General features: G+C 35.0%; 1 protein-coding gene across 4 annotated transcripts; it reads right to left on the bottom strand.

The window, feature by feature from the left end:
• Positions 1-13,128: 13,128 nt before the first annotated feature.
• Positions 13,129-21,670, bottom strand: LOC147543239 (uncharacterized). 4 transcript variants are annotated; one of them, XM_086633009.1, is made up of 11 exons: positions 21,393-21,536; positions 19,313-19,418; positions 18,364-18,537; positions 17,225-17,389; positions 16,987-17,113; positions 16,521-16,804; positions 16,246-16,314; positions 16,098-16,154; positions 15,708-15,760; positions 15,244-15,319; positions 13,129-14,436 (listed from the first exon to the last, which is right to left on the bottom strand). In XM_086633009.1, exons 3-11 carry the CDS (start codon positions 18,423-18,425, stop codon positions 13,482-13,484), a joined length of 1,848 nt encoding a protein of 615 aa, XP_086489135.1. In that variant the 5' UTR covers positions 18,426-18,537; positions 19,313-19,418; positions 21,393-21,536; the 3' UTR covers positions 13,129-13,481. The 4 variants fall into 4 exon arrangements, with proteins under 4 accessions (XP_086489135.1, XP_086489133.1, XP_086489134.1 ...); XM_086633007.1 differs by lacking the exon at positions 19,313-19,418 and having other exon boundaries at positions 21,393-21,670; XM_086633008.1 differs by having other exon boundaries at positions 16,987-17,389; positions 21,393-21,584.
• Positions 21,671-24,560: the final 2,890 nt, after the last annotated feature.

Here is a 24,560-nt window from a genome sequence, read left to right as displayed (position 1 = left end):
GCATATTACATAAACAAGATACTTGTTTATTGGTTGATGAGAAGAATCTCCATGTACTAAAGGAGGTAAAGGAATCCATCCAGGCAATAGTAGACAAAAGATTATAAATAATTTGATTTAATATACATAATTAGAAACAATATCTTGTTAGGTCAACCCCATATTATAAAATATGAAGATATGTTATCGAAATTATTATAATTTTGCACTTAGAGCCCTATCCGAATATTCCAAATTTAAAATATTTTATGTTTTACATATAATATATTATATGGTTGCATTCGGTTCCTGTCATTGGAACCACTTGTCTTGATGATTTTGGTTCTGGAACTAAAGCAGTGGGTTAATATATTTTTATTTAAAAAGGCGAATTTGAGTTGTTTATTACTCACATTTAATTTGGGTATAAACCGATTTTAGGGTATAATTTTACAAAAAAAAAATCAGATCTCTTACAACTTATGAAGTAAAGTATAAGGATTGATCTTCAACATGGGAAATGAATATAGAAAACTTTCAAAATCCTATTTGAGAATAGGAACCAAACCCCACAATAATTATTCTAGTTCTGGCTTAGATGAAAACCAGATCTTGAATTGACCTGTACCTGTCCTGTTGACACAGCTAATAAAAGAATATTCTCTTTCACTCTCTAAAATGCAATATTTGAGGTACCAAAATGTTCCAGAATCTTGCCCCTTATATAGATGGGATCTAATATAAATAATAAATATAATTGCTTAAATTAATTATAGAGGAATCCTATTGGTGCACATGGACACATCACTCCAAATGGACAGATCCCCCATGGCCCCATGTAATTAGAAACACAATAGATAATAAAAGAAAAATTGACTAGTTTAGATGTACTTTTTTAACAAAAAAAAGGTTTAAATGGCCCTACCCCTAATATAGTATTAAATATGATCAACTACTATAAAATAAAGTTTAACAAAAAAAAAAAAAAAAAACTACTATAAAATAAATTACTAGAGGAATGGAAAATAATATAGTAAACAATAATGTATATTACAAGTCAAACAAGGTTAGAAACAAATGATGGTTATTATTTCGTATGATAAGAATTCAATTGACTCTGAAATTGATCTAGTCGAATCAAAGTGTAGATTTATAACTGAGAAGATATTTAATAAGTAATCTATATTAAGTTTGTGCAAAATAGATGAAGTGTAGGTATGATAAATGTGAACTACAACAATTATTAAAATCGAGAAACAAAAACATGTGATTTTGTCCCAATTATTTCATAGCAGAATCCATTATTTATCTATAAGCTAATGTGTTACGTTTAATGATGGTATTTACTTAGTGTTTAGTTTAATTTAAATTATCATAACATTGAAATTAAATGTATGTCTAAACCCATGATCCAAGGATTTGCCCTTTGGAATGAAGTGGACAATGAAAGGGTTAGAATGATCCTAATTAGGGTCAAATTTGAGAAGAAAAATATAATAAAAGATGTACAAAGATTTTTTTTGTTGGATATACCACACATAGAGATTCTCCTTTAAAGTATTTAATTTCATGTGGATGTTAGTTAGAGTAATTAATGTTAGTGTAATGGAGATAGATAGACATGAAACCTTCAAATATGGATTTGTGTTTTTTTTAAGATTTGGAAAGTTGGAAATTGAAAGGATATTCAAAAGTGACTCCTCAATGACTCCAAAGGTCACATGCCCCTTCATTTCTCTTAAAAAACAATTTTTTCCGGAGAAGAGATTAGGTACATTTTGGACAATGCAATTTTTGGGAGGTAAAATGACCTAATAAATTTTACAATATATATATATATATATATATATATATATATATATATATATATATTTATTTATTTATTTATTATTTCATTCGGGCTTGTCCCATGTTGTGTAATATATGTGAGAATCATATTATGTATCAAACAAGAATGAACACCTAAATATATTAACTTAGCTTCTTTCACAATGTCATATCCCAAACACAAATCTCTTAGGTTGTTATATGTACTGGAGTAATATTATTTATTTAGCAAAATTTGAGATTTAAGAATCTATTGTAAGAAATATCTATCTGAATTAATAATTTAATTCTCTTTTACGTCAGGGTTATTTTGCATCATTGATCATGTGTTGTTTACTACTCACTACTTTTTTGGGGGGGTTCACATATAGCTTGGCTATGGTGTAATTTGACAATAAAAAAACGAATCTTCTTTGGTTTGTAGTAAGTGTTTTTTTTTTTTTTTTTTGTAATAGAAATACTTTTGCTTGCAGTGCTTTCACTTTAATATACAAAAATTTAAAGTTAAAAAGTTGGTTTCGTAACATATTTTACTCTTCTATATTTACTTCTCTTAAAAACTTCATTTTAATAGAACTTATTTATGATTCTAGTTTTTGGAAAGGCATGGTGGTGTTAGGAAAATTGTCTTCAATTAAACAAATGAGAGGAAAAGATATTAAAGACTTGAAATGTGTAAGAGCTACAGTACTCTTCAAACAACATTTACTACTCCTCCACTTGACAGTACTTAAAAATTCAAAGTAAACTGTCTTTCAAGATATGACAAACCCGTCGTGTATCAGCACCAGGTAATTTGTGAAGATCCACATTTGGACTACTTTAGGAACATATTGAAATTGGGAAAGTAATCTCGTTGGTAGATCATTCTCTACATAAAATGATAATTAATTTGATTCCAAAAAACACTTATTCATAGAAAACATAAAGACACCTTATGAGTAGGTATGACTATGCAAAATAAGTTTTATATATCAAAAGTCACGACTATTAGTCACAAATTTTGAATTCAAATATTAGAAAACTAATTCTAATTTTGTTAAACAATTTAATTTAATAGCATGTCCAAAAATTCCGACAAGTGGTGTTGGTGGTTGGTGGTAGCTGTGGTACTCATGATGGTGGAAGTGGTAGTGGGTTTGGGAACCTTGAAGGTATGATGTGGTCCTGGAGTATAGTGTAGAAATATTATGGTCGCAGTGATGGAGGTATGACTATGATGTCTGAGTCGTGGTGGTGGAGTATCGGCGAAAGTATGCTGGTGACGGTGGAAGACCTGGAGGTAAGGTGATGGTGGTGAAGGCATGGCGGTGGTCGAAGTGTTATGGTGATTGCTTGTGGTGGAAACGTGGTTGTTTTTTCTTTATAGTGAAACTGTCATTTCATTAGTGGAGTAAAATACAAATATCATACATGACTTTGATTACATCATGTGAATACAAAAGTAAATAACATGATGATTTGAGAGAACACCTTGACTGCCATAATTATAGATATCGGACCTTTAATGGTCATAGCAAAACCCTAAAAAGGCTATATGAGACCCTTAAAGGCCATAATAAGACCTAGCAAAGATCTATACTTTATTTATACCATATGATCATAGATTTTTTACATAGTATGAGTAATGGAGACCACCTCTGATGCAGGGGCACCCGGCGTGGAGGCTTTTTCCATGACCAAACCGGGCCATGGGCCATTCGGCCATGAAGAGTAGTTTTAGGAAGTCCCAATTTTAGTATGATTATTAGAGAATTTAGGTTTAGGAAATTATGATATTTTAGTATTTCCAATAATTGGAAAGGTCCAGATTTGAGTCTAGTTATTTAGGAAGTTGCAGTCTTTTAATTATTTAGGAAAGTCTAATTCAAGTCTATCTAGGAAAGTCCAAAATCCTATAAAAGGATGTCTAGTTTGTCCATTATTGGCAGATTGAAGAGAAACCCCTTTGAAGTTTTAATAAAGTTGAGTATTTTAGAGTTATTTAAGCCTTTATTTTTTTCCTTCTCCTCCATCTTCCTATTATTCTATAGAACAACCAAATCATAACAATTCTTTTAGAAATCCCTTGCCGCCACCATATTCACCACCACCACTGTATTCTCCTCTCATCCTAAAACCAAGTCACAACATTGCCTCTTTGCTAAACCCTAGTTGTGTAGACTACAACCCGGATTCTATAGGCACCCTTGGTTTCCCCACACATAATTTTGCAATCCCAACTATAGGCATAACCCAATTCCACCAACCGGTTCAGGCTTCCATCCCAACCTTATGGTGTCCAACACCACCACCTCACCAAAACCCAACTTCCAATTTCAATTATTTAAGTCCCCCCATTCCTCTCTTACCGCAACCTACCCTTTCATACTCTTATAACCATCCACAAGTTTATAATGAGGAACAACAACTCCAAGCACTTCCCCATCATCTTTATCCTCATACTCTACATGCACCCTACACAAGCCCAAACAACCCACCAATCCCTACTACTTTTCCATCACCCAGTTTCATCCAACCTAACTTCTCCCAAATAGATCCATACCCATACACAAATCCAGACCTAATCCATACTACTTCCACCCTAACCAATGCTTTTAGGCCCTTCGAAAACCAAGGAAACTTTTTGCACCACCCTAGCTTTGTCGAACACCCTTCGTATATGGGTTATTCTTATTCGAGTTCGGAAGCCCAAGTTGAAGGACACGATCAAAAGGAAAAACCAATGACGAATCTTGTTTCTACTGTCTACAAAATTAGTCAACTCAAACCTGAATATTATCCTCAAGTTGTGATGGAGTGGTACAATTATGGAGGAAAAAGAGAGAAGTGGAAAATATATATTGAGAGTGGTTGCACAAGGACAGTGACTTTGAAGGTAAAGAAGCGTCTTTTATCGGTTGATTGGAAGTTCTCGCATGTCATAAAACAGAAACGTAGGCGCGAGCTACGATATATATCGCTGAAAGGGAAGACTTATACATCTCTTGTAAGAGATTGCCAAGGATATTTAGAAGATGACGAACTCTTAGTAACCGGTGTGAAGTCAAAATTTCCAACAAACGGGAAGAAGTTCTCCTCGACCATTAATAGACAGTCACAAACGGGTTCTTTAGAGAAGAACAAATTCAAAGAAAATAAAACTCTTATTCAAGGAGATCGGGGCGACGAAGGTTATCAACTAGGGCCTCTGCGACCTCGCAAAAGTGAACGACAGATTACTATTGGGAGTTTCATGCCTAAGAATCGACGAACCATTCTATCCGGGATGTTAGACAGTAATATCGTGTCACCAAAGAAAAAAGTATACTTCACAAATAGTATTGAAAATTTTCCAATAATTACAGGGATCATATCTCGTGATGGTATCATGGGCATCTGTTGCCACAAGTATTTCGGCTTACATAAGTTTAAAGTTCCTGCTGGTAATTTAGTACAGTGTGTTCACTGCCCATCTTTATTTCATCTTAGCTGCCTTGGTTTGATGAATGTGCAAGAAGAAGACTGGTTTTGTCCATCTTGTCAATGTGGGATATGTAAGAAGGGAGTTGTCACTAGAGACGTTAACAAGTTGACAAATACAACAGTTCTCTGTTGTGATCAATGCGAACAACAATATCATGTGGGGTGCATTAGGCAAGGAAGATTGGTGAAACTAGAGAACTGTCCGACCGGAAAAGGGTTTTACAGTATCACTTGTGAGAAGTTCTTTGCAGGGCTTCATAAAGTTTTCGGAAAATCATTGCATGTGGCGTCTCTGTTATTTTTCGTCAAACTACAAGATGACGGGAGATGTCGAAATTTGTTGGATGTTTATCTACTACTTTTGCATGGGAGTGAATCTTCACATCATAGGTTTCAGATTATCGTTGGTGATTTGGCCCATCGTTGTCTTCTTCAGTTTTTCCGCAACTTTCGTGAGAAGTGGGAATTAAGAATCGCCATGGAGGATTTCAGAGTCAACGGGTGCAACATTTTTTTTTTCTCTCTTCAAAAACGGTTCGGGACGAACCTCTTGGGAGAAGGGGATGCTGATGCAGGGGAACCCGGCGTGGAGGCTTTTTCCATGACCAAACCAGGCCATGGGCCATCCGGCCATGAAGAGTAGTTTTAGGAAGTCCCAATTTTAGTATGATTATTAGAGAATTTAGGTTTAGGAAATTATGATATTTTAGTATTTTCAATAATTGGAAAGGTCCAGATTTGAGTCTAGTTATTTAGGAAGTTGAGTCTTTTAATTATTTAGGAAAGTCTAATTTCTAGTCTATCTAGGAAAGTCCAAAATCCTATAAAAGGATGTCTAGTTTGTCCATTATTGGCAGATTGAAGAGAAACCCCTTTGAAGTTTTAATAAAGTTGAGTATTTTAGAGTTATTTAAGCCTTTATTTTACCGTTCTTATTTAGTTTATTCATCTTATTTAATTCCGCTGCGTTTCTACATCAACCTCTATGAATCGAATCCATAACCTATTAGATTACAGAGCACTACACTTCTAACATAGCAATTAGTGGAGAATTTGGAGATTTGATGAGTCTGTGGATTGTGGTTGTTGATCGAATACAAGATTTTTTTTCCTTGGTGTTGTCTTTGCTTTTAGCCATTTTGATGATGAATTTGATGAATCTTCTTTCTTACACTTGATGTCGATTGGATTGTAGACTGTGAATTGATAGTTAGATACCTGTTCATTTTATTTCCCATGGTTATTTAAAGAAGGAATCGTCCATCTTCATCAACAGATGAAACATAATTCCACACAATTGATGAAGAACTACCAAACAACCAATCACAAAATATTGCTTGACGCCAGCAAATTTATCAGATTTCAGATATAAGCGACGAAGAAAGCCTTAAGAAAATGAAAGTAGAAAAAGAGATAGATCTATTAAGATTGAAAAAAACCATCACCTTTACCAACTTCCTCTTCCTTCTACTCTTCCATCCTCTCGACTCCAAACTGCTTAGGAAAGAAAAAAAAATATGATAGTAACATTTCCTTCGGAAAGGGGATTCGGGCAAAGGGAATCATCCCTTTACTGAAAAACGTAGATGGCCCTCGAGTTCTATCTCGAGAAAACAGTTATAGATAGAGAGTCTCACGGTTTCTTAGTTAAGGGAATTGAGATGCGAAATCTTTTCAGAACTTAAACATTAAGAAGTTCTTATTGGTCAAGTACAACTTGTACGTTTGTTGAACTTAAGTAACTTAATTTTAAAGTCAGAAACAAAAAAATATAAACTTTAAAAGAAAGACAATTTTTACCTTAAGTGGAGCCAAATTTTTTTTTTACTACACTGATTTTTCTACTTTTCTGCTTAAATAAATAAAAAAAACTATTTAGTTTTGTGTTGTCCACACTTACTTTACTCAGTGCCCAGTAACTAAAGTTGTTCACACTTATCTGCTATTATAGTCGCACTGTCGCGTACATCACTCATACTTCCATCAAAGCAGATCGATGTACCATCCCCATTTACCATCTTCTTGACAGTATGGTGTCTTATTTGATATGGTCGAGAAGATGCCATCCCTAATTTTCCTGCTTCTATATCATTATATTGTATATATTACCATAATGCCCACTTTTCAAAGCCAAAACAAAACTCATCATATGCCATATCCATGACATGCACCAAAGGAAGGGAGTGTCGGAGGATTTCGGGTAGCCCTCCAAACATCGGATTATGGAGCTAAATGTTTTGTAAATGTTAAGTTCAATAATGTTGTTCGAATTTATAACATGGTGCTGTAAACTCTTTAGAGCATCTCCAATGCAACACTAAAAAAAAAACTCAATTAATCTAATGCGTCAAGTGTGAATTGAGTTTCTCTTTCCTATGTGCCACTATTGAGATACTCAATTCAAAATTCTTCTCCAATGCAACACTAAAAAAAACTCAACAATTACTTTAGATTTACTCTTGTTTCTTATTTTAATATATAAAACGATGATGTGGACCAATTGAAATACAACAATAAATGTTGAGATACACATCATATTAAGTTTTTAGTTGAGTGTTGCATTGGAGAGTGTTTTTTGTTAAAAACTCAAATAATCTTATGTGTCAAATTGAGTTTTTTAAGTTGAGTGTTGCATTGGAGATGCTCTTAGCTAACACGGAACGAATAGAAGGATTTGAGAGAGGACTGACAGTCGGGCTCCCTCTTTTGTGTTTAGATATTATGAGAATAACATATTGACATTTTAATTTTTATTGAATAACCTTAACAAAGAAAGATATATATATATATATAGAGCCCGGACCTCACCACTAAAAAATACATCCCGTCCCCCATCTTTATCAATTGTCATTGCACAAAATACAATTCATCTTCCTAAAAGCACTTCGTTTTTTTATTGTCGTTGAAAGCATCTTAACTTGTAAAACAATTCATCCTTTAAAAGTAAAGGTGCATGTAAAATTCTGTCCGGCAGCCCGAAGCCCAGTTTGGAACTTTCAGATCCAATGGGCAAACGCTATGTCAAAAGTTCGTAACGGGCAGTGCACGGCCGACCCCCTATTCAGGGACGGTCTTGACTCAAAGTGCAAAGCCTCGCTTTGGACCACCACAAAAAAGGGGCCACTGTTAAAAAAAAGTTGTACAGGAATTCCCTCAGTGTAAGCCCATCCCACAAAGAAACAACACATTTATTGGCTATAAGCCTACAACGTCAAGCCCTCACGTCAATTCTTGCAACAGAGGCCACATTAACTATCCCCCCTCTCTCTTCCTATATAAATGTTTTTCTCTACATATATCATTAATCCCTCCATCCCCATTTGAACATAGAAAAACTCTTTCTATTTCAGCCTCATCTTCTCCTCCCTGGTATCCATATTTTTTGGTATCTCGTCAAGTCTCATTGTACTTTCAACAAAAAAGAAGTCTTCTTGGACGGCCAGATCCCGGCCAACAGAGCAAATTATAGGATAAAATTGATCCCGTCCAATTTTAGCCAGAATTTGTCCAAGTTTTAATGCATTTAGGGGTTAGGGCTAATAAGGGGTGGCCCTGAGGCAAAGCGAACAAAGCGTCGCTTCGGGCCACCGACTTTTAGGGGCCACCAAAGACATTAATTTCTTTAAGAAATATACAAGAAGCCTAACTCTCTAAGAAAATTATAAGGGCCCCATTTAACAAATGTTAAGTAAAAAGGGCCACCAAGTTTGATGACTTTTAAATGAATGGTGGGCCCAACAGTTTGTTTGACATGAAAAAAAAAATATTTTTTAATTTGAATATCTAAATCATGAAATCCTAATATCCTTTTCTTTGTTCAAGCTAAAGTGTTAAACCGGACCCGAGAACACCCTCTTCTTCTCCACTACGGGATGAGAGATCCATTGTCATCTACTCATCTCACCTAGTCACCTTCCCTTCTTAGATTCTTCAATGTCATCGAGTTATTGCGTTCTTTAGGGATAAAACAAATCCTATTTTCTACTCTTTATTTACTTTTTCTCTCTCCTTATTATATATGAATATATGATCTTTAGATGTTGCAGAGTTTATTAAATTCATCTAAATCTAAATTTCTATTTATTTACTCCCTCTCTTTCCTGTTATATATAATAAAAAGATTGACAATATCAAGATGGTGTAGGGTTTATTAAGTTAACGAAAAACTACTGATGAAAGCCTAATCTTTAATCCTAATTACTAGAAGCTTTAGAAGAATTGGTGGAGACAAGTAATGATTCAAAAACAGTTCATAATGCCAAAAATATATCAGAACAAGACTTTGAAAATTTTGAATTCCTTTTGAGCATGGCTATTTGGCATAATATATTGTTTGCGGTAAACTCTGTCAGCAAAACACTTCAAACTGAAGATATAAATACTGATGTTGCATTAGAGAAATTGAACGGACTCATTCGTTATCTTGAAGATTATAGAGAAGTGGGGTTTGAAGAAGGCATGATTCAAGCTAAAGAGATTGCCATTAAGATGGGAGTTGAAGCAACATTTCAGAAAAACGTATTATTCGAAGAAACAAACAGTTTGATGAGAAGGTGTGTGAAGATCCATCAATGTCGTCTGCAGAAGCATTTAGAGTTAATTATTTCATATACATATTAGATTATGCTCTTTGTTCATTTAAGAGCAGATTCAAGCAATTTCAGAAGTACAAAGAAATATTTGGTTTTCTGTTTGAGTTAAAAAAGTTAAACTCCCAAGATGATGGTGATTTGAGAGATTCATGTGTTTGCCTTGAAACTTTTTTCAAGCATAATGAGGCATATGACATAGACGGACTAGACTTATTTTCTAAACTGAAAGTGTTGAAACGTCTTTTACCAAATGAGATCAAAAGACCAATTGAAGTGCTAGATTTTTTGAAAGATAAGAAAGGTTGTTACCCGAACACATGAGTTTCTTATAAAAATATGTTGACTATACCAGTTACCGTTGCCTCTGCAGGAAGAAGTTTTTCTAAGTTGAAGTTGATTAAGTCTTATATTCGATCTACTATGTCGCAAGAAAGGTTAAACGGGTTAACTATATTATTTATTGAGAAGGATATGCCTGACAGTTTTGATTATTCGACGATTATTAGTGACTTTGCATCGAAAAATTTCAGAAGAAAAAAATTTCAGTGATTATAATCATCAAAAAAACTAATTTGTTTATAAATATGATGAAAATATTTTGCAGTACTTACGGTTTTCATGTAATACATTTTACAATTTGATAGAAAGGGCCACATTTTCAGACCTCGCTTCGGGCCACCGAAAAGTTAGGGCCGGGCCTGGCTAAACATAAATCCTTTATTATGAACCTATGTAATTTTACAAATTGATAATCCGACGATGACTTAAGACATTTCTTTTAGAAAATACAATTTCTTTAAATATCATTATTATCAACATAACTTTCATATTTAACCTATTAGTGAGCGTGGATCGATTGTCGATATTTCTGAGTTAGGCCCAAACATAACCATTTAAGGCTTTGGCCTATTAAATTCATTGTAGTTGGTTTGTCCAGTCTGGTCCAAGTTCCAACCCTTTTAAAATATTAATTATTTCAAAACATTAATTTATGCCTCATGAATTTCATCATATTGTATATTTCATTATGTCAACGTATAGAAATACTATTACTACAAATATGATATGTAGTAAAGTGTGTAGACGACTACGTTACAATTTAAATATTTCATAACGTAAAAGTGTCACAAACTAATCCAACTGTCATTTTTTATGCTAGTAATAGTATTTGGTAAAGCTGAAGTCAAACCAAATCCATGAGGTTCGAGTTGGCTGTGCTCAGTCCAGTTTTAGCTCGACCAAATTCAGTTCAGTTTTGCTCACCTCTAGCTTAAACCCCACCTTAGGTGCAAGGCTAATGTAGAAGGACATATACACTATTTTTTTTCTTGTGAAATATATCGGGGACACATTTTCAAAACGTGTTTTGGCCTCCAAAATCTCACTGCCGGCCCTGTCCCTATTGTTGGTGGGCAGGCTTGGGCTCTTTCCAGAAAACCCTCAACTGTGTGCTAACGGTCACATATGCCTGTCCCCTAAACCCATAACCGTAAGGTACAAAAACGACTTTGCTTTCACCAAAATCTATAGGGCGAATTCCAATTTTGAATTAATTTGATGTTGGCTTACCACCTAGTGGCTGGGCCAGGAATTTTATTTAGGTACGGCTGAAATGTAAGAGAATTTTTCGTCAAAAATTTTGTTTTACAAATTTGATCATTTTCAGTTATTTTAATGTGTAGTAAGCTGTCACTTCTAATATTCTCGTACATTTGTTTTCTACTGCTGAAATAAATGACACGATTTCACTACTTCAACCTTAAATTAAGAGAGAAGAGAAAATAATAGAAAAAGAAGGAAAAAGAAGAAAGATTCTTACAATCAGTGACTTTTTTGTCGGAGAAGAAGAAAGATCAGTATCGCCTCTAAGTCTCTAACCATACATCGTCAAGTTGTTTTGATCTAGCCTTGGATGAAAAGCACATTACCTTTGACAACTTTGTTCATTGCCTACAAAACTTCCATTTCTCATTAAACAACGGTTCTATAAATCCTACCTTTCTTTATTGATTTTATCTTTTGAGCCAGTGTTTGAAATTTTCATAGGTGGATAAATCCATGAAAAGTGTTTATCATCGATTTTAGGTTCATTTCGAGTGATTTGTAAGTAGGAACTGATTACGTTAAATCTGAAAAATTCGAATTGTTTCGGACTTGAACCAATCCGAGAGGTCTCGAACAGGTTTGAGTCCGAGCGTATGTGTACTTTCTCGAGATTGACTAGAGCCAATTACCTTTTCTGAGACGCGAAGAGCAATTTTAAGAGGAGCCCTCAACTGCTCCCTTAAGATTATACTTCTCGAATTTATCTCCAAAGATTAAAGTTGAATAATTATTTGCGGCCAGTGAATCCCGCTTACACTCTTGCTTACTTATAATGGACATCTATAATGTGTATAGTGGAGTTGTAGAAAAAGGTATATGTAAGCAATTCTTTTTGATAGGACTCCAGAGTTATTACATTATTGTAGCATCCCCAATGTTGTGGGGGCATGGACTCCCGCACTCAAATTTGATATCCTAACCCACCGGGAAGTTCTGGATTGGATTCCTTGAGGAGCTGGGAGGCCCTCACCTATTATGACGGTTAGGGGTCACCGGAGAAAGGGGCCATCCCCATTTTGTTTCTTTGTAGAAAAAAATTAAATCTACTTTTTACTTTTTGTCTTTATATTATTTTTAACTCTCCTTTTAATTCTTTCTCTAATTTCCTTTTTTTGTTTAATCTTTAAAAAGACCGCGATTTTGGGAAATAAAAAAGAATTCTCCGTGAAATAAATATTTAATAAATAAATATTGATTTAGGGACATACTTTCTTTTTAACTCAAAAATTGACTTGATCAGACACTGCCCCCTGATTTCCATCAACATCTGCTTTCCTTTCATGAAATCGAATACCAAATTTGGTAGATAATTCGATTTTATCTTTGATACCCCACATCAAGGGCTTTACCAATTAGGGTTTCATTAGAGGTATCAAGGAAAGTGATGACACTGCGAATAGCATGATGAATGAGAAATCAGGGGCTTCCAACATTAGGAGCCCCAGCCAGATACATTAAGTTTGCCCTTCCATAGCAATTAGCATAGATATATCAATGAACATGTTACACAATGACAATAGAAACTGAAATCCCTAGCCTTGGTTAAAAAAAGAAGAAAGATCACTTCTTTTAAAACTATTAGAAGTCTATAAACTTGTGGATCTTCAAATTTGTGGATTTGGGGCCTATAATAGTAAACCTGGACCAAAGACCCCTTTCATGCACAAAAATATACTCTTCAACTAATTTATCGACGGATTCAAGTTTATACAAAAAGTTAATATAAACATTTTATATGCATCATGAAACAACACCTAATTTCATCCTAAAATGTATAAAACTGGGCATCATGACACAAACCCAAACATAGTTTTCTTTCCTATGTTCTTTCCTTTCTTCTAGAGAGAGGAAAAGAAATGACATGTACACTCTATGACTAGTTTCACCAGATTATGGTCTAACTACTATCCATTCATATACAACAGTATTAACTCTTAACAAAAGCATCAACATATACCTCCCATGGGCCAATCTCAGATCGCATTCGCTTTCTCATTTTTGTTTGTCTCCCATCTACGACGAGGAAGAAGCCTCGGCCACAATATTCTCGTTGTTATTACTCCTCAATCTAATTGGCTTCCGACTGCGTTGCTTCTTTGTTGGGTTTAATAGCAACATTCGGGACATGACATAAGCTAATAGTTCTTCTCGGTGAGAAAACGTGAAATCCAAATGTGCATATTCAAATTCATTATATGAAGCTTCAACACCTGCATCTTTCATCAATTTATAATGCTTTTTAACCATGGTTGGTCGAATTACCTTATCTTTCCTTCCAGCGACAAGATCAACTGGCACGTCGATGAGCTCATAATATTCACCCAAATCCAATGGCTCACCTTCTCCGTATATTTCCATGTTGGCAGATTCACTTCCATAATCAAACATTATGAACCTTCCCGCTCGTTTCATCTGCGCTAAATGAAGAGCAACATAGAACGAAACTCCTGGCATATCGTTCATGTTATAATGCGGCAAACTCATCACACCTACCCAGTTCGAACTATCGCCCCCAACAACGTAACTCATTAGTGTCTGTACTAGTCCTCCCAAGGCAGGGTAGTTCTGGAAATCCCTTGCTAACTTGTTCAGAAGCATTCGGAAGAATTTTGTAGGTATATACAGTCCAGGCATAATACGGGCCAAGATAGGAGCTAGCATGAAAAACACAGATTCTGCCATTGAGAACACAAGATTGGAGTCTTCGTGAAACCCGGCAGGGGACAAGAGGATTAACCTTGAAAGCCTGTGTGGCTTCTCTTCAATTCGACGGGTTATGGTGTACATTAGTATGGCTGCTCCTCCCAGACTGTGGCAGACTGCACAAAGTTTATAAGGTTGATTATCGGTTGCTTCTTCTGTATCTGATTGACTGAGCTTCAGCTCACTCGTTTTAACTTCATGAATCTTTTCTATCATTGCTGGTATGTCTTGGGTTCCATGCTCATTGATAGAGTATCTCCAGTACCTTCATTGGATTAGTAGTTTTTAGTAACTAATTTATTAACCATGTTAATCTACTCCAAATCAACAATTTCATACAGAAAAGAAGTTCTAAAAGGAAAAGGTCAAGGCAAAGCAAGGAATAAAATGTCGACATATTTCGGTCGAAATGACCGAAACATGTCCTAAATTCACATCACCGAAACGAAATTTCCACCGAAATCTGACACGAAATGTTCCATCTTTCTTGACTACTTCTTCTCAAATCTTTTGTTCTTCAAGAGATTCTTCTCTTCTTTAGGTGATCTTTAACTTCAAATTCCGATTTGAGAGAGAGAGAGAGAGGAAGAGGGAACAGTCGGTTTCGGCTGAGAAGTCTTAGAAATAGGGATTAAGGGTTGTATTTAAGGGGAAAACAATTTTTATTACAAAACAAGAATGCTATGTTTTATTTCTGGTTAGCCCCCTAACTATTACTATTATAGCAGATTGGACCCCCTAAACTAACTATTTTAGGTTTACATCTGATAAATAATTCAATGTACCCCCTAAACTAACTGTTTAATTGCAGATAAATACCTAACTTAACTGTTTTAGTACTAATAGAGTTAAATAACTCAATTTATCCCCTAAACTAATTGTTTTATTGCAGATTAATACCGAACTTAATTGTTTTAGAACTGTTTTATCATTCCGCAAATTTGTAAAATTTCCACACAGACCGAAACGTTTCCACGAAACGTGTCCACTTTTGGACCGACCGAAATTTCCATCGAAACCGAAATTTCATTCCTTGAGGCAAAGTAACCGTGAATGATTAGTTTGAACTTACTGTCTTGAAGAAATGTTCTTGTTAACATGTTCCCTAGAAACCAAACCACGGAAATTGCCGAGGTAAACATCATAACCTGAAAAAGAAGAGAATTTGAGGGCCATGTAGTTAAGTAGAAAAGGAAGTAGCTCGGCACAACTTTAAGTTAAAACCCAGAATGTTAGAATGTAAATTTTAAAATGATGATGCGAACTTCTAGTAGTAGTGAAATGGACTGTAATAGCGATTCTAGTGAAGTGGCACTAGTAGCAATAATTTGAGCACCAACATAAAACAAAAGACTAGTGACTTGATCAAGGTCAAAAGCCAAGAAAAACTTAAGCGAAAGCCATGTGTTACTCTTAGCTCCTGAGAACTTATTCTATGTACTATGCCCTTAAGAACTTATCAACTTTTGCTTGACCACATCGAGAAAAAAAACCAATAAGCTGGTTCAGCAACAATTTACTACTAAGATTGAGTACCTTGATCGAACGCTGCAAATGCTGGAGAGCCAACAACTCCATTTGACACCCATCTGAATACCAGATTCCAAAAGTAAACATAAGAAGCTAATCATCTCTGATACGATAAAATGAACCACTAGAAGTTAAAATGTTTCCCATGGCAACAAAATCAGTTTCAGTTATTAGTAGGGGATTCTTTGTTTATCAGAAATATCAAGAGTTATCATCTGATAGATTTTCCCGCTGATTGGTTGTTTTGAGGATAAAAACTGACGACTTATTTTCTGATAAATAAGGTGCATATAGACACGTACGAGTCGCTATTTAGCATTTGTGAACACTCCAACATCTTGTAATATAAGCACAAAATTACACTAAAAGTCATATATTTAGACAAGTATGACTCACCCCATGGAAGAGTCCAGTATTCCATGTTGTAGATACACAGCTTTTCGCGCATCACGCCTACAAAAGGACATTGCAGGTGGTAAGCATATTAGGATGACAAAACAATTGAGAACAACCAAAAAAGAACGGAAGTTCAGAACTAAGGTACCTTGGAATCCTTTCCAAAAGAAGAACATACCCATCAGAAGTAATGACTTTAAAGGATTCATAAGGATATCTGACATAGTATCACATAGTTTAAGTTAGAAAGGAGAATTTAGATGGTCTCTAGTAGTTTGAATAATGAATCATGTATATGGAATTTTAAATGAAGCAATTCAAAATCTGAGGTTTGAACCATTAATATGCACAGTAGGATGAAGTCCTACACCGAAGAGACAACTAAAATTAGCATTACGAAATTGTTGGGTAAGTTGGACATACCCAAGCTCCGTAATGACATCCTCACATGTTCGTGCATCAGTATTCAGAGTCTGATGGAAAGTGGCTTGCCTTTCAGTGGGGGCTGGATCAGTTTCACCTAGAGTTGCAGTGGGAATAGTTGTATCTGTATCGCCAGGAGGATTGTCACCACTACCACTATCATGAGAAGAGAACCATCTAAAGAGAACATGGAAGGCTTCAAACGGGGAAAGAAGATAATGTGCTGCCTTGTGAAAAATATCAAATATTGCTTCTATGAAGATCTCAATAGCTAGCTGGAGGTCCTGTTGAATACATAGCAAGCAACAAACAAAATATGAGAAGAATGATATACTCATATACCGACTATTTTCTTTTTTAAGAAGTAACAAAGGAGAAAAGGGGGCTCCCAAAAACTATACCCGACCCAAACGGAAAATAAATAAGTTTACGGGAATCACATAAAAATTTCAATTTGCAATCAAACCTCAATAACTCCACGTCTCCTGTCAGTCCTGCTGTTGACAATGTGGTCTTTAAAGAGGACTGGTTTTCTGCCAGAATGTAAACGTGAAGTCTGATTGCTCCCCACGGTACTGGGGGTTGATGAACCCCTAAAGCCACACAAACGACAAAGATAAAATGGAAACCAGAGAAGAAACGTTATAGGCCACAAAATCCAGCAAAACAAGCGTTTAAACCACCGCTGATTACGTTTATCATACTTGCAGAAGCTGCTAGCACGAGATACACGTGAAGCTTGAGATAAAGGAGTAGAAGGAAACATGTTTTCATCATTATCCTCTTCTCCAGATGTGTAATCAGTGCTTGATGAAGTATCAGATTCCACAGAAAGGTCATGAATAAGTTGATTGAAGGAGGAGACGCCACTGCCACAACCAAAGAAAGAAGCAAAAGCGTGTTAAAATATTAGGTTTTAGTATTGAACATTTGCAACAACATAAACACAGTACACATGGGATCAAGCTATGAGCCTATGACATGAAAAAAGGGTTTCTTCTACTGAATACTCTATAAGATGTGGACATTTCTATGACAAGAAGAGACAAAAACAGAACTCACTAGTTGCGAGTTTTAAACATCGTAAATAAATGAAAGACCAGCAGAACTTCTGAGTGCACGTTAATCCAGAACCCTTCTACTGCAAACCAAGAGTTATATTTAAAGTTTTTCCCAGGTCGTAAAGCATCTCCGTATCCTATACTCTAATTCATATGTCATACGGAAGATATTAAACATTCATACGAGTACGACTCTTGGTATCTGACAAGTAAGCTGTTGGGCATGTTGATCAGAACAGGGAAGGACGCCGACAGGCTTCATCAATGTCACTTTATGTCGCTTCGACATCGTAATACCTCCAACTTACACCAGAACTCCTTAGTCTCATAGAGATTAACTATAGCATGTTCAACCAATTTTAGTTTAAAATGCTAATTTACAGTTTCAGAATAGTAGGGTCAACATTACAAAAAGCTATGTACCATCTACTTCAAAATCTATGGAACATTTCATGTAACACAAGAATATCAGGCAAACGTTTCACATACTTGACGTCATCGTCATCCCATCATGCCTTATTTGATAAGATTACCAAATGTAAGAAAGATAAGAAGAAACATAGTACAACAACGAGATTCTATACTAAGAAGGTAGGAGTAGCACCACAACTTGAAACTTCATGCAATTGAAGTGAGAACAGGTAAACTCTACCTATTGGGTAATGAGGAGACACAATTACCAAATGTTTTAGCAAATAACTTCACTAAGATGTAGAAAACTTCCCAACAACCCTTGAAGTATTTTGCCATTTCCAAAAAAAAAAAAGATGTCAAAAACTTACTTCTCCATCCAGCGGGGAAACCGAGGTCCGCGAAAAGTTGGCCTTAGCTCCCAGCCATGCATACCTTCAAGAATGTTAGCCTTCCCTGGCAATATCGCCAACAGAAGTGCTGAAATTCCATTTATCAATCTTGCAATGTTGTTCAGAGATTCATATGTAAATGTTTTAACTGACCTATTCAAATAAAAAAAAGGATGTAAAGTCAGACATTATGCATACACGGATACACCACTAAAGGAACGACTAAAAGGAAAATAAATTCAATTCTTACAAGCCACTGATTGTGTTCAGTACAAAAATAAAATAAAACGCTACTGAAAGAAGTATAAATCTACCAGCAAAGGGCAGGTGACTTTCACATTATTACAGGCACCTTAAAACTAATACGAAGAATACAAACAAGTAGAAAAATAAGCAATAAATAACAACGTTATTTTAAAGATTGTATGCATGTGGCAATAACAAAGTCAAACAAAAAAAATTTGTTACTAACTTTTGCTAGTCGACCAGTCTGAATACCTGATAATGTTTCTTTCCTAGTTAGCGTTTAAAACAAGCCCCTAATTTGAAATATTATACCTAGCCCACCTAAATATGTATTCACTTTGAAGCTTTTCTCTTTTTAATCCGTCTCTCAATTGTCAGAGCCTCACAGGCCCCCATGACGTGGCATCAAGAAAGTGCATCTGACTTCGTTGTGATTATCACGAGACGAGTCACATATAATGAGAAGAGAGCAACTTAATCCCACGGATGCCCTTATCGGATGCTTCAGATTGCACCCCAAGAAGAGCACAAAGGGCACACTTGTGCCCACGTCAAAATTTGAGCTGTTGAGGATCCAACCAAAATGTTATGAAACAGCACCTAACTGCAGAGGAACCGAGGAAGATCCTTCCCATAAAAACACACACAAAGATGATATCTCAAATAAAGTAAAATAAAGGACCTCTGAGTGATGTCTCTGAATTAAAAGAATGGACTAAAACAATATGTAAATTTTTGCTCCTTGAGGCAGAATTGGTTCAATAATAAGAACAGTCTCCCCAACAAACCTAAAACAACATCCATAACGTAAACCAATAGTGAAAGCAAAGAATTATTTTACACAAGAAAATAAATATTAACAGTACTGAACCAGATTTTAATCAGATTAATGGATACACAACTACATAGTAGCATTTTTACAGTAACAATTCTACTTGCAAAAGGAAATAATTTTAGATTTTCCTACAAGAAAAGAAACCAATTATATCTTCCTTAAGGAACAGAAACTACCTATTCAAGCCAGATAACTAATTAAAGTAAAAGTAATTGGCCTAGAATTTCGCCAATGCAAATGCACTCCGCTTTTATTTTATTGTTTTCTATGCGGAGAGAAATAGAACCGTTAATATGCAAATGCGAACAGCTAGTATCTTTTTTCACTTTCCATATAACTATCTATCAAATCCGGAAATAACCATTTTTTAAAATGGGGATAATCAAACTTTATTAAAAACGAAAAATGTTAGATGTGAAGATTGAAATGGTTGCGTCACAGGTCACATCCTATAAGTAAACTTCTAACAGGACGCATAAACATTGGAGCACACAAAAAGTTCCACGCAATGTACTTTTTGTGCTTCTTTAACCCAAGCGTGCTCAGCCAATCGTGGTCATGGAAATGTCAGATTCCTCCAGTAGAACCTCTTCAACAAGAGGTTCTCTAAAACCTCCTCCAACTGTAGTATGAAACTCTAACCAAATCCTTACTTTTCAAGTATCAAACTCAAATGTCCCTTTAAGAAATAATATTTTTCGAAACACTACTACAATTCACAAACAACTAAGTGCCACGTAGTGAAGGAAAATGACTGACTCATTTGCGTTGGAAGATGATATTTCACTCAACGTCAAAGACTCAAAATATGGAAATTACTCGACCCATAAGAAACATGTTTCAAAAGATGTCTATCTAAATCCAATAAGAAGACAATTCCTTTAAAATTAGAAAACTCCCAATTAGATGTATTTCCATTCTCATGCCACGTAAGAAGATTGACAATCTATATTGGGGTTAGAGAGCGTTCTTTTGTTTCATGTTGTGTGTAGCCTTAGCCCTTAAGAAAGCTACCACGTAAGATCTGAAGAAGATCTGGTCTACTAAAATCAATAACCAATCATGCATGTGTATATCAGCAACGGCTTCATGAATCCCATCTTAGGTATCCTTTTGAGCTTCGACAACTAAAACCTTTGGGGAAGTCTTACCAATTCCGGAAAAGAAAAGGAAAATTAAAGCAACTAAAACCTCTCTAGGGTTCTCCTTTAATCTACAAGACTACAGAAAGGTCAGGGATGCATGTTTGGACATTCTGCGAATGTGGGAAAACCCACATTATTCAGACCTGCATAATGCATCATTCGACCCGAAACAAATTCAATCTAATGTTCCACGAATAAAGAAAAAATCACACGGGATGTTCTTCTGAATCTAAAAGTAATCGAAAACGATCATATTCAAATCGTGATGTAATCAAACACCAAAAGAGTCCATTGGCCTAAAAATCTAAGAGTGGGTATTTCTTCACAAAACCAAATATTCATGAAAATGAAGGAAAATCCAATCTATTGATCGGCTCAAAAAACTTAGCTCAATTAGCAAGGCATGCATGACCACATCAACCTAATCTAAGTATGGGTAAGGTTAAAAGTTACTCAAATTGGTGAAAAAAAAAACAACCGAAAACAAAAGTTACTCAAAATCAGAAAAAATTCCTTTTCTTTTTACATCATCAACAACAACAAGCAAATATTTCAGCTTGAGCATAACCTAACTATCACACAAACATCCCCTAATTCATCAGAAAAACGAAGTTTATATGATCTCAAATCTATTCCCCACAAAAAGAAATCTGATAATCAACATGCCCGCCCCTTTCAATACTATTACAACAAATAATAAACCAAAAACCACACGACGAAATGTTAAAACCCTAGATCAATGGAGAAAGAGAAGAAAAAATCTGTAATGAATTTAAACTTACTCTTTTGTAATTGCAAGAACATTGTCGACTAATCTCTGCATCATCCGTTTGGGTAGTTTAAAATTTGTTTTAATTATCTTAATAAATTGTGTTGATTGATAGAGAGAGAGAGAGAGATTGAACAAACAGGAACAACTTCTTCCCTAGAGAGAGAAACTTAGAGAGACAGAGAAAATGAAATTGCGAAAAAAATGGGAGACAACGGCGATGCGTATAGTAGGGAAGAAAGGAATCGAGTAATTTTAAAATACATATATGACCTATCTAAACTGATGTTCGATTTTATAAAGAAGTAGTAATCTAATATTGGTAGTTTTCAGCCGTTGGATAACTTGGATAGGAGCATATCTATCAAGTGGATAGATCCAATGGTGACTGATGAATGGTGTAAATGATTAGTGGGTCCTACTTTTGTGGGAAGGAAGAAGATATTTTCCAAGGAGGAAATGGTTTTAAGGGTCCGTTTGATACATGTCAAAGCGTCTGGATGTGAAAACCATTTTTTTCTCGAAGGAAAGAAAACAACTTTTTCTATATCAGAAATCATTTTCTACTGTTTGGTAGGTGATAGGAAATCTAATGAAAATACTAAATGCACCCCGATAGGCTTGATGATTAGAAAATGATTTAGATCTAAACAATCGTTGGATGTGGAAAACGAAAAACATGAATCTCAATTTTTTTCATGTCCGAATATTTCTCATTATTTTCGATCACCCAAAAGATTTTTAAGGTGATATCAGTTCTTCTTATCATCTTCATCTAACGATTGTTTAGATTAAATACTAGTACATTCAAATTGAGATTCGTGTTTTTCGTTTTCCACATCTAAAACGAATATGGTTTCGATTATGTCTCCACCTAAAACAAGTATTTATTGTCTTTTTCATCTAAAACGAGTCTGATTAATTTTGATGTAAATCAATTTCACATCTTCTTTCGAAACAATCAAATTTATTTTTAGAGTTTTCTATTTATCATTAGAAATTCCATGTTTTTCATTATGCATCATTTTCCTTCGTAGTGTATTATAGAGTATCGTGTATGTTACGTCGTTTATCTCTTTGATTCACGAATGCCTTAGATTTTTTTTTGGAGCCATTGTTTTCAAATGATCACATCTCATCACTTCATAATCCATTAAGAAGATTCTTTACTTTCATATATGTGATTGGATCGATGAGCTCAAACTCATGAAGGTTCGACATCAGAAGGTGACAAACTAATGAAGATTTGACGTCAAAATAGAAGAAACTTCGGAAGAAGACATGTTGAGAACAACTACAATAAGATTTTACATATTGTTTATGGCAACTCATATAACAGTAAGACTTCACATAATGTAAAATGATTTTACGCTTTAATATGATTTTACATACGTAATACGAACTTTTACGACAGTTCATTACACGTTATGAACATAAAATAAATTATATGGTAACCATCATACTCCCCTAGGATGTTACATAATATGTTATAAAGATAAGAGTGAAATCCAATTTTTAGTACAAAAGGACTTCCCATTCATTTTCTCCAACATGGATGTGAGCCCTATTTTGGGGTCTAAAATGGATTTACGACTCATCTCTCTTTTTCAACACAAAAATGATATTATGTTCAGTGCCGATTCCCGACCGGATTACTTGGACAGACAGGATCTAGTGAGAGAAAGCCCTTGACTTTCTCTCAAATAGTATGTTTTTCTAACTATTTGACCTAAAAGAAAGAGGATGATGTTTTTGATTGAATAGTTTTGTTGAACAACACTGTAGCTTCGTAACTTCGTTCAACATTTGTTTTCTTGTATATGGTATTTTACTTTAGTTATATGAAGTAGGATAATTGTACTTGAAATGAGAATTGTTTAGATAGTTCTTGTCCAAACGTGGCACAGGGAAATGAAGTTTGGATGCACATGGTTGATAACGAAACTTGATTTGTGAATAGGAAGGTCGGTTGAGAAGAGACGAAAAATGCCACGTTGACTTGAAATTAGGGATAAGAACATTTAAGATTTAACAAGAAAGGTGGGTGGTGGTGGAAACTAGAATGTGTCAGAGCAAGGTTTTTTTGTTTTTTTTTTTTTCTTCTTTTTTTTTTGGGTGGGCTTAAAAGCGCCCCTACAAGTGTTGTTGAAGACGTCTCTGTAAAATTGATAGGAAGTTTGTAAAGGAAGAAAGCGCCTTTGACACTCATGGGAAGTTCCTATAAAATTTCCCTTGTTTTTAGCTTCGATTTGGATGTATAAAAAATGAGAGAAATGATAGAGAACAAGAAAATCCAGACATACTGTAGACATACATCCTATGTGGCTTGTCGTGATTCGTATTTTTGATGATTCTAGTTCACTAGACAACAAATCACGGCAAGCCACATAGGATGTATGTCTAGAGTATGTCTGGATTTTCTTGGTTTCTATCATTTTTGATAAAAAAGAGAATAGTTATCCAGCTTGGAAGTAGGAAGCAAGTTGGGTTGAAGAGAGGAGTAGAATATAGTCCAAAGGAACCGATCCAATTGTGTTTAGATATTTTAACATGTGTTGTTACTTACATGGCTCAAAAGTTTTGTGTGGATCTGATTCCAGTGAACGACATAACAAAAGATGTAAATTATAGTTGAGTACTGGTTTTAATTTTGTTTGATATCTAGTGACCTCATTGTCTTCACATACAAGGAATCATAACTCAATCTATTTATTTTTTGTGAAAAACTATTTATCTATAAAATAATATTTAGAGCTAGCTTTATGTATATACAATGAATATAGTGACAATGATGCGTTCCAAAGTCAACTTTTTCTTTTACGCTTCGAATGACAGTAGAACTAATAATTATTGACCATAAATATTCACATTCTCCATTAACAACCCTATTGGAATCCCTCCTGTGTAGAGAGATACCTTGAAAAGAGAAATCAATTCAAGTTATTGTTTACTTTTAAATCCTTACATTATTAACTACTTCCATTTTCAAAATTTATTGTTAGTATAATGAATTTGTTTATTTGGATAGTTTTCATTAGTTGTCCAGTGATCCAGTCCTTAGACCTTAAGTTCATTTGGGAGACTCTTAGCCATGTTGTGCACCGCCTTAAGAGAACAAAAAACTAAAAGTGAGAACCCGGGTAAGAAGAGCAACTTCAAATGTGTTGGGAGGTTGTGTAGG

Source organism: Eschscholzia californica, unplaced genomic scaffold (assembly GCF_041429995.1).
Source record: "Eschscholzia californica isolate CP2 unplaced genomic scaffold, dmEscCali1.0.p SCAF_4, whole genome shotgun sequence".
In the NCBI taxonomy this organism is placed as follows: domain Eukaryota; kingdom Viridiplantae; phylum Streptophyta; class Magnoliopsida; order Ranunculales; family Papaveraceae; genus Eschscholzia; species Eschscholzia californica.
This window is presented reverse-complemented; position numbering and strand designations above follow the sequence as displayed.